The sequence below is a fragment of the Scyliorhinus canicula genome, chromosome 4 (genome assembly GCF_902713615.1).
Source record: "Scyliorhinus canicula chromosome 4, sScyCan1.1, whole genome shotgun sequence".
NCBI classification, from domain to species: Eukaryota; Metazoa; Chordata; class Chondrichthyes; order Carcharhiniformes; family Scyliorhinidae; genus Scyliorhinus; species Scyliorhinus canicula.
Genome location: NC_052149.1, coordinates 23,195,300 through 23,209,412, shown reverse-complemented (window position 1 = coordinate 23,209,412; position 14,113 = coordinate 23,195,300). Strand labels below are relative to the sequence as shown.

Genomic DNA, 14,113 nt, shown 5'->3' with positions numbered 1-14,113 from the left:
ATATACACACACACATACACAGATGTACACACATACATAGATATACACATACACACTGACACACACATACACAGATGTACACACATACATAGATATACACACACAGACACACACACACACAGATATACACACAGACACACACATACAACGATATGCACACAGACGCACACATACACAGATATACACACATACACAGATATACACACAGACACACACGCAGATATACACACAGACACACATACACAGATGTACACACACAGACACACACATACACAGATGTACACACATACACACACATACACAGATGTACACACAGACACACACATACACAGATGTACACACAGACACGCACATACACAGATATACATGGAGTCACACACATACACAGATGGACACACACCGACACACACATACACAGATGTACACACACACTGACACACACATACACAGATATACACACAGATATGCACATACACAGATATGTACACAGTGACATGCACAGATATACACACAGTGACACACACATACACAGATATACACACAGAGACACACATACACAGATATACACACAGATATACACACAGACACACACATACACAGATACGCACACAGTGACACACACATACACAGATGCACACACACTGACACACACATACACAGATATACACACACAGATACGCACATACACAGATACGCACACAGTGACATACACAGATATACACACACAGTGACACACACATACGCAGATATACACACACAGACACACATACACAGATGTATACACAGACACCCACACACTGACACACATACACAGATATACAGACACACACATACACAGATACGCACACAGTGATATACACATACACAGATATACACACACAGTGACACACACTACACAGATGTACACACACAGACACACACACACTGACACACACATACACAAATATACACACACAGACACACATGTACACAGATACGCACACAGTGACATACACATACACAGATATACACACACAGTGACACACATACACATATATGCACACACAGACATACACAGATATACACACAGTGATACACACATACACAGATATATATACACAGACACACACATACACAGATATGCACACAGTGACACATACAGAGATATACACACAGACACTGACACACACACAGATATACACACACAGACACACATACAGATACACACACATAGTGACACACACATACACAGATATACACACACAGACACACACACACACACATAGATATACACACACAGTGACACACATACACAGATGTACACACACATACACAGATACGCACACAGTGACACACACATACACAGATATACACACATACACAGATATACACGCAGACACACACACAAATATACACACAGGCACACATATACAGATATAGACACACAGACACACACATACACAGATATACACACACAGATATACATACACACAAACATAGATATATATGTATACATACAGATATACATACACAGATATATATATACACACAATATATATACACATATATATATATACACATAAACACATACTGATATATATACAATGATACACATTTTTATATATATATATATATATCACATACAAACACACATATATATATATAACATATACATATGCAGATATATATACACAAAAACATACACACAATATATATATATATATATATATACATACACAGCTATATAATCACAGATATACATACACAGATATAGATATATATACATAGATATACATACAAATATACATGCACAGATATGCATACACATATATATATTATATATGTGTGTGTATATATACACACATACATACACAGATATATAAACAGTGTATATCGATGTATTTAAACACACTTATACAATTAAAATTAGCTATGTTTATTCACACAATTGGTTTTAGATTTTAGTTTGAGGGATTGAATGTGCCTTTTTCTTGCTCTGTTTCTTCCCTTCCTTCCATGGCATAAGGCAACAAGAGCATGGATATAAGCTTCAGTTGTTACATCTCCGAGCAAATGTCAGAATCATGTAAAGTTGCTCGTGGGCGAAGAAACCTTTGTGGCATCAAAGCAGATTTTTTGAGAGCCTTGTACGGAGTTTACAATAACACCTGAAATATGCAGTGATGGAAATTAATTTTTTGTAACTAATATAATTAAGTCAACAAAGTGCCAATAAAAGAACATCATTAGCAGCTTGGGAACAGATGCTCTCCTGTAGGAGAGCAGTGAGCAGAGTAGTTAGTGTCTGATGCCAGAGCATTAGCCTAATCGAAGCCAGGGTATAGCCAACTGTTAGTCATTAACAGTGTGACCCAGCACAATCTCCTGTGGCTATTGATTCCAGATTAAAAAGGACGGGCAAAGCACTAGCTGGAAAATGGGAATTGCACTTTTGGATCCCAGGCTGGCTTGAGGAGAGTGTCCGACTGAAGTGAGGAGCCATTGCCCCGAAGATAACGAGAATTAGATGGAAGGATTCTGGCTGACTCTTTAATGCTTTGCCTCTTTTGTTTTTCAGTTCTCAAAGGAAAGGTACATTATGGATTCAACACCTGAGAAACTGCGGAAGGAGCTGGAGGAAGAGCTGAAGTTAAACAGCGAAGACCTCCGAAGTCATGCCTGGTACCACGGCCACATCCCCAGGAAGGTACGCTGCTGGGCCTTTCCACCAGGACTGCGCCATTTACCTCCCTTTGAGCTGTGATTGTTTATTTGAATTCTTTGCATAGTGCTGCTAGAAATTACCACAGAAATGAGACGATATTTTCCCTAAACGACTCCTCCAGAGATTCCGTATGGTTTTGAGTCGGTCTGGACTTTATAGTATCACTTAACCCTGATTACTTCAATATAAGTGATGAGATCATTTTCCCCAGAACCCCAATTTCACAATGCTTTATGCTGGTTGATAAATGAAAAAGCATGATCACGTAAAACCAAAATTGCCCTTTGCCTTTTCGCAGCAAATTAGAAGCCTTCCCGATCGCTTCGAGGTAATTTTTCTGGAGTTTAATCTGGTCTTCACCAGGAACACGGGTGGTGTTAACTTGGGCACTCTGTGTAATCCCAGGCGAATGCTTCTTTCTATTTGGCTCTCAGAGGGACTCAGTATTGAAGACAAGAGTATAACAAACAGCCAGTATAATTAGGCTCAGTTTACCATTGCCACTGAAGCGAATTTTACCCTTTCCATCTCCCACCTGCACTGACCGAGGAGGTCTCGGGGGCTGTTCGCGCTGGTGCGTTAAGGACTGAACTGAGACGCAGAAGCCAGTCCAGTTGGACGGACGAACAACATGTCCCAAGGCATTGTGGCTGATGTTTCCTCGAGAAGAGGAGATTGGGGTAGTGATCCGAATGAGATATTTAAAATGTTAAGAGGATTTGAAAAGGTAAACTATTTCCACTGCAAGGAGCGGGATTGCAGAGGCTGGGGGGGGGAGGTGGTGCGATGCGAGAGGGGGGGGGGGGGGGGGGGGGGGGGGGGGGGGGGGGGGGGGCGTGGTGATGAAGGAGGAATCCAAAATGAAGGGGCAAAATCCTTAAAATTGCCAAATTGCCTCTGACCTGGAAAAAATTAATAGGGTGCTCTAAATTAACAAAATAAAAATTTGAACCAGGTAATTCAGTCCAGTGTTTGGGAACCCAGCGATGTGTGAAGTTTAAACATTCTCCCAGTGTCTGTGTGGGTTTCCTTTGGGTTCTCCAGTTTCCTCCCACAGTCTGAAGATGTATGGTTAAGGTGGATTGGCCATGATTGCTAAATTGTCCCTTAGTGTCCAAACGTTTGCAGGTTAGGTGGGGTTATGGGGATAGGGCGAGGAGTGGGTCTAGGTAGTGTGCTCTTGCAAAGGGTCGGTGCAAACTCAATGGGCTGAATGGCCTCCTTCTGCACTGTAGGGATTCTATGATATCTGATTGAAATGGAGGATTTTGCAGGTGACGACTTGATCATTTTGAAATTGAAGATGAATGGTTGAATGCATCTACTGTGCATTTAAAGGACACTTGAAAAGATCGATATTCGCAGTTACTCCACTTGAGGTCCCATTTTGGGCAGTTATTACAAAGAAATGGATATATTTGCCAGCGAGGGTGGCAGTACAGATTCACCAGAATAATACTGGGGCGTAGAGGGTTTGAGTTACGAGAACAAGTGTTCAGTTAAGTATTGACGATTGAGGGCAGCACGGTGGTGCAGTGGTTAGCACTGCAGTCTCACGGCACCGAGGTCCCAGGTTCGATCTCGGCCCTGGATCACTGTCTGTGTGGAGTTTGCACATTCTCTCTGTGTTTGCGTGGGTTTCGCCCCCACAACCCAAAGATGTGCAAGGTAGGTGGATTGGCCATGCTAAATTGCCCCTTAATTGCAAAAATGAATTGGGTACTCTAAATTTATTTTTAAAAAGTATTGACGATTGAGAGGTAATCCAGTTGACATGGTTCTAATATTAAAAGGTTTGGATAGGGTTGATTGTCGAGGAACAATTTCCTCTCCTGAAGGAATCCACAATGAGGGGACCTCAGCTTAAAATTTGAGCTAAGCCTCCCGGGAGTGAAATCAGGAAACACATTTCCACACAAAAGTGGTGGAGATTTGGAAAAACCCACTCCCTAAAGGCTCTGGGAGGTCATTGGAAGGTTCAATATTGTAAGCTCTAAATTTTCATTTGGTAAAGTTATCAAAGGAAATGGAGCAAAGACAGTAAAATGGAATTGAGGTACAGATCAGCCTTGATTAAATTGTCCTGTGGAGCAGTTTGCAGGAACTGAATGGTTTCCTCCTGGTCCTATCGATTTGATTTTCTTTACTATTGTATGTGAAACATCCAAACAGCTTCCTGAAGACTAGCTAATATTGTGACTGTTACGATGGAAGAGGTCGTGATAATGTGCAGACCACCTGGTGAATAAATGTCCTGTATCCACTTCGTCACACTAGCAAGTGTTTATGTTTGCAGGTGGCAGAGTCCCTAATTCAGAGAGATGGAGACTTCCTCATCCGTGACTCCCTCTCCAGCCCGGGAAACCAGGTGTTGACCTGTCAGTGGAAGGATACACCTCACCATATCAAAATCAACAAGGTGGTCATCAGGCTGAATCAAGGCTACACCCGCGTGCAGTACCAGTTTGAGCGGGAGAGCTTTGACAGCATCCCCGCGCTGATCAGGTTCTACGTGGGAAACCGCAAGCCAGTCTTCGAGCAGATCGGGGCCATCATTTTCCAACCCATAAATCGGACCCTCCCACTGAGGTGCATGGAGGAAAAATATGGGAAGGCTGCTCTGCTCAGGCAGCAGTCCCACAATATACCTGATGGAAAATTGGAGATAGAAAAACGACTGAGCTTGAATGTGTCAATTGGGCCGAGTCAGGAGCGGATGCTATCCCCAGGAAATCTTTTGAGGTAGGTTCCATGAAATGAAATAATTAATTAACTGCTGCAGATTAAGGGGCGGGATTTTCTCAGCCCACGCTGCTCTACCCCCCCCCCCCCCCTCCCCCCCCCCCCCCCCCCCCCCCCCCCCCCCGATGATTCTCCGCCCAGGATGGGCCAAGCGGCTGCATGAAAATCCGAGTCCCGCCGGCGATATCCACATGTGGTCTTACCCGGCGGGATCTCGGCGTGGATCCATCCAATCGCGCCGGATACACTGCGCACGCGCAGACCCGCGGCGCCTGTCTGACGCCGGTATCAGCAGCTGGAGCGGCGTGGGTCACTCCAGTACCCCCTGTAGGGGCCAGATTCACTGCTCCTGGGGGCCTGTTGATTTACGACGGCATCAACACTTAGCGTCAGGATCAGAGAATCCCGCCCTTGGTTCTAGTTATGGATGCCTTTCTCTTTCACAGCAGTGGGGATGGTTTAGCACAGTGGGCTAAACAGCCAGCATGTAAAGCAGACCAAGGCCAGCAGCGCGGGTTCAATTCCTGTACCAGCCTCCCCGAACAGGCACCGGAATGTGGCGATGAGGGGCTTTTCACAGGAACTTCATTTGAAGCCTACTTGTGACAATGAGCGATTTTAATTTCATGTATAAAAATTAAATTGTGCTGCATCGCACAATGTCCAGAAATGTCTTATTTACGGTAGCTGTTAGGTAATTTGGACATTCTTAATTCTCCCTCCGTGGCCTCTAGGGGATTTTCACAGTAACTTGATTGCAGTGTTAATGTAAGCCTACTTGTGACAATAAAGATTATTAATTAAAGTAGTGTTACAAAAATAAAGTTGGATGGATTTAAAGTGAAAAGCCTGCAGCCTTTTCGCTATCTTGCTGAATTGGGGTATATTACTTTGAGCAAAATGAACAGGAAAAGGATTCATGGCCAGGACTCTTCCCACACAATTTTCGAACATCAGGTAACTAATTCAACTTTGTGCAAGGAAACTTGTGCTTAACTCACTTGTGTAATCCTCTGACTAATCCGGTTAAAATGAAACAACTCCATGTTAATTATTGATTCTCCGCATTTCCAGCCTCCGACATAATCTGTGTGCCCTTTGTCCTTGAGAAGGTTTGTACCGTTGTAGCAGTTTCAAATGACATCATTTTCCCATCATTGACCTTGGCCATTAATGTCTTTGTTGCTGTTTGAAACGGGTTAAGTTGATGTTTTTTCTTTCTTGCCATTCTGGGGTTTGTTCTACATCTTGTGTCAAATCCCTCCAGCTATATCATGGGGATTCAGTACATTTATATTTTTATCGGCAGCTTCACGGCCCCTTTCCTCATCAGGTGCCTGTTCTCGGCCCTGTCCCAGTGCTTGCGATGTGAGCAAAGGAAGGCTCCAGCTGAGAAGTACTTGCGCTTTCCATGCATTAGTTTGGCAAAGTTTTAAAGTAGACAATAGGCGTGCTGGTTTTTTAAAAAAACTTTTCTTTCTCTCCGTCACCATAGGAATAAAGACAGAAGTGGGAGCCAGCCTGCGAGCCTCGACTATGTGCAGGATAGGCGACAGCCCTTAAAGACCCATCAGTCGGAAAGTTACCTTCCTTTGGGTGAGTTTGAATATGTTGCAGCTTTAGACAGCTACAGCACTACAGCTGCGTGTAACTCTTCAAAGACGTAACAATTGAAAGACCTCAATACTTCCCGTTCCATGCTTAAAAATGACCGTGCAGCCTTTACCAAATTTCTTACCATGTTCAGTGGTCAACGTCGACCAGTGTGTTCCTGCCTTAAATTTGCTGCCTATGCTTCAGCGTTGTGCTAAATGTAAAGTGCAATTTGGGGTGCGTGTTGCTTAACTAAAACTAATAGATACTCAGATTGTAGTCATTGGAACACTTACTAACAGGGAGCCAAACTGGCAACAATATGCTGACAATATGTTGGGTGCATTTTGTAGCTTTTTTTCGAGTAATTGGGGGAGAGAGCGAATCCTGTTCTCTTGGGCTCTTTGCCACATCACTGGGGATGTAGAATATTTATCTGCATTGCATTTTGTTTATTTTGTGTTTAGTGTTACGTATTGAAGCTGAAACTCCCGGGGTGTGAGAATATTATAGACATTGAAATGGGACGACGTGCTTCGATCTGAGTAGTTTTGATTGATGTTGTGGTTTTGATTGAAGTTGTGGTTGTCAGGAATGTATCTGTTACTTAAAATAAGGTATTCCTCTGTGTTCTGTAGAAGAAAGAACCTACATTTGTATAGCACCTTTGACAACATCCCAAAGCCAAGGAGGTACTTTTTGAAGTGTAGTCACTGTTGTAACTAGCACGGTGGGATAAACAGCAGGCTTGGAATGCAGAACAAGGCCAGCAGCGTGGGTTCAATTCCCGTACCGGCCTCCCCAAACAGGCGCCGGAATGTGTGTGACTCGGGGATTTTCACAATAACCTAATTCAAGCCTACTTGTGACAATAAGCAATTAATATGCTAGGGGCTGGTTTAGCATAGTGGGCTAAACAGCTGGCTTGTAAAGAAGAACAAGGCCAGCAGCGCTGGTTCAATTCCTGTCCCAACCTCACCGAACAGGCGCCGGAATGTGGCGACTAGGGGCTTTTCACAGTAACTTCATTTGAAGCCTACTTGTGACAATAAGCGATTTTCATGTTTTTTTCCGTAAGGTAGAAGGTGCTTAGCAAATTCCCCCACACAGCAAGATTCCACACACAGCGATATGACATGACCAAACCAATTTTGTTATGGCAATGATGTTGGCTGAGGGATAAACATTGCCCTAGACACTGGGAATAGCTTACCTGCTCTGCTTTGCCATGAGATCTTTTGTGGCCCACTTAGAGGGCAGACAGGGGTGGCACGGCGACTTAGTGGTTAGCACTGCTGCTTCACGGCGCCGAGGACCCAGGTTCGACCCCGCCCCGGTGTGGAGTTTGCACATTCTCCCCGTGTCTGCGAGGGTTTCACCCCCACAACCTAAAGATATGTAGGGTAGGTGGATTGGCCACGCTAAATTGCCCCTTCTTTGGGAAAAAAAAGGGAATTGGGTACTCTAAATTTATATTTTTTGAAAAGAGCGCAGACAGTGCCTCAGTCGAACATCTCACCTCTGACAGTGCAGAACTCCCTCAGTACTTTTTAAAAAAAAAACTATTTCATGGGGTGTGGGCGTTGCCGGCTGTGCCAGCATTTATTGCCCATCCCTAATTGCCGTTGAGGGGGGGCAGTTAAGAGTCAATCACATTGCTGTGGGTCTGGAGTCTCAAATAGGCCAGACCAGATGAAGATGACAGATTTCCTTCCCTAAAGGGTACGAGTGGATTTTACGACAATCTGCCATGGTGGGATTTGAACCTGGGTTCTCAGAGCATTACCCTGAGCCTCTGGATTATTAGTCCAGTGACAATACCACTACGCCACCGCCTCCCCATCTGCACTGGAGCTTTAGCCCAGGTTTATGTGCAACCTTCTGATTCAGAGACAATAATACTACCCATTGAATCACAGCTCTCACTGGCTATTACTGCTCCTAATTTCCTCCTCCACTCTTCCTCTTTGTTTACGCATAGGAATGAAACCTCTGCATCAGCCTCTGCAACAGAACCAGCCTCAACAGCCGCAACAAAAGAGAATGGAAGGAATTGCACACATCAAGTCCCCAGTGTTTAGAACAGGCAGTGAACCCACTCTCGGTCCAGTATTTGTTCGAAGCCCCACTCTGGAATCGCAAGCTGGGGAAGCACTGAGAGGGTCTGATAGCCAACTTTACCCCAAACCACCCCCCAAGCCCAGTAAAGTACCTTCGATAAGACTGCCCCATTCCGCTTCATTAATGAACGATCCTGACAGAGGCAAGTATGGTGAGATGAGTGTTGGTATCCCAGAAAGGCACAATTACTACTGTGAACTAAAAGCTGATGCCGTCGTAGTGCAGCCTGGGACAGATCAGTACTTATTCCAGCCGAACAGTTTTGTAGAAAGATTAAAAACTGAGGAAGCAACAAAGATTTCCTTCCAAAGATCCAAATCTGTCCTCAGCATTTCGGACGAGAGCCCATTCCAGTTTATTGTCTCTCTGGAAGATGAGGATGAAGCCAGTGATGAGGTCTTCTCTGGACCCTTCTTCGAGACGGTCTCCTGCTTTCAGCCCAATGACTTTGAATCCAAATTGATTCCCGTTGACAACAAGCCCCTGGACACCTCGGTGATCAGACGCGTCAAAGAACTGTTTGCGAATAACGACCCCACAACTATTGCCAAGCACATCCTGAAAGTGGACTGCCAGGTATGAATTTGTGTTTAAACGTTCACACCACAGATCAGTTGCAATAATTCCATCTATTTGTCGGCAGTGTAACAAGTCCAGCAGCCTGGGAGTCAGGAAGGTAACAGCAAAATACTGCGGTGCCTGGAAATCCCAAACCCGGAAGGGAAATGCTGGAAAACCTCAGCGGAATCTGTTGAGAGAGATAACGTTTCGAGTCTAATATGACTCCTCTTTAGTTCGGAAGAAGTCATGTTCAACTAAATGTGTTAACTCTCTCTCCAAAGATGCTGCCAGACCTGCTGAGATTTTCCAGCACTTGGCTACATTAAGGGTCAGCTGGACTGTAATGAGGAAAATTTAATTTAAGTAATATAGACTGAGACTGATCCATCTGAAGAGCTATTTGCTGATAGTGTTTAAAGATGGTTATCCCTCTTGGTTGTGGCTGAATAATTACAGAGGGTGATGGTTGTTGAAAGAAAAGGGGAACGTGTTGGATGTCGCAGACAGCCGAGTTCCATTCCTCAATGTACCTGGTGTACTCTATCTGTCATCCATTATCTTCTACATTGGTTTGATTCACTACAGAGCATAAAACACAAAATTGTAGCACTTTCTGTCAGACCACATCTTTCACAATACATAAGAACAGTAAAGTGTATAAACTGTCTTTGTTTTCTTTGAATGAAATGTGAATTATGCTTGCATGTTCTCCGTGTGTTTGCGTGGGTCTCACCCCCACAACCCAAAGATGTGCCGGGTAGGTGGATTGGCTGCCCTTAATTGGAAAAATTTAATAATTGGATACTCTAAATTAAAAAAAAAAGAAATGTGAATGTTTCTTGGGAGGGATAGCCACATCACTTAAACCGCAACAAAAGTCAGCTGATCATGATGTTGGCCGTATATCAAAAGTACAGGCCTTCACCATGTATTATCCTCAGGGTATGAATCAGCTGGTGTAGGTAGAAGGATTGATGCTTGGCACAGGCACTCTGGAGTCATTCATTCCATTTCCTCTCATGAGATGAGAAGTAGAAAACTTCAGTCTCCTCCGCGTGTACTTGACTGCTTTGTTCCAGCTGTTTGCCCCAGAGTGCCCCGCACATTGATAAAGCACGTAGTGAAGTTACCTCAGAATCAGGTGAGCCAGTCAAACACTGCTTGTTGCTTACCTGGTCGGTTCCATATCTGGAATGTGTACACTGTTATTTTTAAAGGCCAGTTTCCTTACACTTTAGAGTGCATCCATTTTATCTGTGATTTTCTTTTGCCAATCGCTACTCCGATATAGGAAACCCCAATGTAAATCACTCCCCTGTTGTGCTCTGTGACCTTGTTTTTGCAATGTTTCATACAGAACTGCTGGTGACTTAACTAGAAGGATGATTTATTGATGTACACGTGGTAAGGTAACAATCAGAATGCTGTACAGACTATGTTACGAATTGAGTTACATGGACTCTACTAGCACCATCCCTACGTGCGACTGTACTGGTGTACGCCTGACAACCTTCTGCCGAGAGCCAATTGTCACATGACTGATGTCTGACGCCACCTGCTGGTTGGAGGTCGCTGGTGTAGCACACTGGGCTAAATCGCTGGCTTTTAAATCAGACCAAAGCAGGCCAGCAGCACTGTTCAATTCCCGTACCAGCCTCCCCGGACAGGCGCCGGAATGTGGCGACTAGGGGCTTTTCACAGTAACTTCATTGAAGCCTACTCGTGACAATAAGCGATTTTTCATTTAATTTCATTGTTGAGTGCATACAATATTACTCACCAGCACATCACACCGCATTCTCCCTCCAGCTGGCGTAAATCTATTTGAAATGCTGCGACAGCACCCCATATCACCACGAGGAATCTGTCTCCCCGAGAATCCTGTCAAAGGGAGGTTCCTGCAGATAATGGATTGCAGCTTCCTGAATAGAGGAATCGGTAAATCTCACACAGCTCCTGTTAATGTTGATAAAATCTAACAGCAACCCACAGCACACTACCAGAATTGAGGAGAAGTTCAGCATTGAGTGGTGAACACTTGCCGCTTCTCCATAGAAGGGAGAGAGGTATTTATACAGATATAAATATGTTCAATTTGAAACAGTGATATTTATAGTAGTTTTGTGTCACACATAGCTCCGAGATTAGTTTCAGCAACTAAAGATTCTCAGGGAGGTTTTCAGCAATGAAGATACTCCAGGCAGTTGCTGGGGTCCTCGACATGCTGTGACCCAGACAATATCCAGCTACTGCCGATTCCTCCCACTGAAATATTGAGTTGGGAGAAGCGGATGATTAAAAGAGGCTGTTTTAAATGAACAACATGTTGCCAATGGAAAAGAAGCATTGGCGGGGGAGGTGAGTTGAGGGACTCGAGGGGCACATCTCCTGCTGGTTACCTGACCCCTTGCACCCACTCCGCCCCCTTCACTGATCACTGCTTTGGAAGGATGACGCTTTTCTTTTCTGGTGAGATTATGTTGCCATTAAACTCAAACCCACATGGCTGCTGATGTAATGGATGACGCGACTCACACTAATTACTGTTAACAGTGGAACAAGATCCGGTGCTCCAGTGAGGATCGGTTTAAGAAAATGCTCCCAGCTGTTTGAACTTGTGGCGTAAATTATTTTTTGAACTGCCCAAACATCAAAGGATCACTAAAAATAGGTGCAAAAGGTTATTTGGAGACGTTGGATGTCCCTCAGATGTACCACCGTGATGAGAAAAGAACATGTCTGTTCTGTTCTGGTGACCAATGTTGCAGAGTTCAGTGTCGTCCAGTAGAATAGCCATGGCTGGAATATTCCCGAATTCCAGCTGGGGAGCTGCTGAATGAACCCTAACCAAGGCCACTCCTGCCCTCTGCTGATTTATTTGCACAGACCCTTGGAACAGTGCTCACCACAGATGGAGAGGCAACTATCATTTTTTTTTTCAATTCCCCCCTCCCCGCGCTCTCTATTCCCCCCTCCCCTCCTCGCTCTCTATTCCCCCACCCCTCCCCTCCCCTTCTCTCTATTCCCCCCTCCCCTCCCCGCACTCTCTCTATTCCCCCCCCTCCCCCTCTCTCTATTCCCCCCTCCCCTCCCCTCTATTCACCCCTCCCCTCCCCCTCTCTCTATTCCCCCCCTCCCCCTCTCTCTATTCACCCCTCCCTGCACTCTCTCTATTCCCCCTCCCCTCCCCCTCTCTCTATTCTGCCCACCCATCCCCCCTCTCTCTATTCCCCTCCTCCCCTCCCCTCTCTCTATTCCCCCTCCCCTCCCCTCTCTCTATTCCCCCTCCCCTCCCCTCTCTCTATTCCCCCTCCCCTCTCTCTATTCCCCCTTCCCCTCCCCTCTCTCTATTCCCCCTCCCCTCCCCTCTCTCTATTTCCCCCCTCCCCTCCCCGCTCTCTATTCCCCCCTCCCTTCCCCTCTCTCTATTCCCCCACTCCCCTCCCTCTCTCTCTATTCCCCCTCCCCTCCCCTCTCTCTATTCCCCCTCCCCTCCCCTCTCTCTATTTCCCCTCCCCTCTCTCTATTCCCCCTCCCCTCCCCTCTCTCTATTTCCCCTCCCCTCTCTCTATTCCCCCTCCCCCTCTCTATTCCCCCCTCCCCTCCCCTCTATCTATTCCCCCTCCCCTCCCCTCTCTCTATTCCCCCTCCCCTCCCCTCTCTCTATTTCCCCTCCCCTCTCTCTATTCCCCCTCCCCTCTCTCTATTCCCCCCTCCCCTCCCCTCTATCTATTCCCCCACCCCTCCCCTCTCTCTATTTCCCCCCTCCCCTCCCTGCTCTCTATTTACCCCCTCCCCTCCCCTCTCTCTCTATTCCCCCCCCTCCCCTCCCCTCTCTCTATTCCCCCCCTCCCCTCCCCTCTCTCTCTATCCCCCCCCCCCCCCCCCCCCCCGGGATCCTGCCTGCTGAGAGGCAGCTGTCATACCCACACCATGATCCTCAGCAGGATCATTGAAATCAGCACAGACCAGCAATCTGACCCCGTGTCAGACCTGACACCGGGAATCCCTGGCATTAATCCTCTGCAAAGCCCTTGGTCAGCCCGAAACCGAATCCCCTGGCTCTTGGCGATGAACCCCCTGAACAGAGCCAATTTCCCAGCCGTACAGATTATTAACATAACTTTGTCAAGTGTCCACCTGTAATGGAGTGGGTCAATAGCCAGGGTGGACCCAAAGGCCATATCAATCTGAATTGACCTTTGCTGTATCAACGAGGGGCCAACATGCTTAAATAATGGGTGGTACACTGGGTGATATATTTGCTTCATTTATATATTGTAACCACATGGTCCCCCCACCCACAGTCCCCAGAAAGATGTCCAATGGGTGGCAAATTCAGCGCGCACAATATAGAGCTAATCCCTGAAATTTCTCTCCCTCTGTGTATCT

At 45.7% G+C, this 14,113-nt stretch overlaps 1 protein-coding gene across 3 annotated transcripts in view; it reads left to right on the top strand.

The window, feature by feature from the left end:
• Positions 1 to 14,113, top strand: part of bcar3 (BCAR3 adaptor protein, NSP family member) — a 47,173-nt gene that overhangs the window by 18,135 nt on the left and 14,925 nt on the right. For all 3 annotated transcript variants that reach the window (XM_038793861.1, XM_038793863.1, XM_038793862.1), the window contains exons 2-5: positions 2,558 to 2,686; positions 5,001 to 5,446; positions 6,942 to 7,042; positions 9,021 to 9,736. In XM_038793861.1, the coding sequence (XP_038649789.1) occupies positions 2,558 to 2,686; positions 5,001 to 5,446; positions 6,942 to 7,042; positions 9,021 to 9,736 (1,392 nt within the window). The remainder of the gene's footprint in view (positions 1 to 2,557; positions 2,687 to 5,000; positions 5,447 to 6,941; positions 7,043 to 9,020; positions 9,737 to 14,113) is intronic.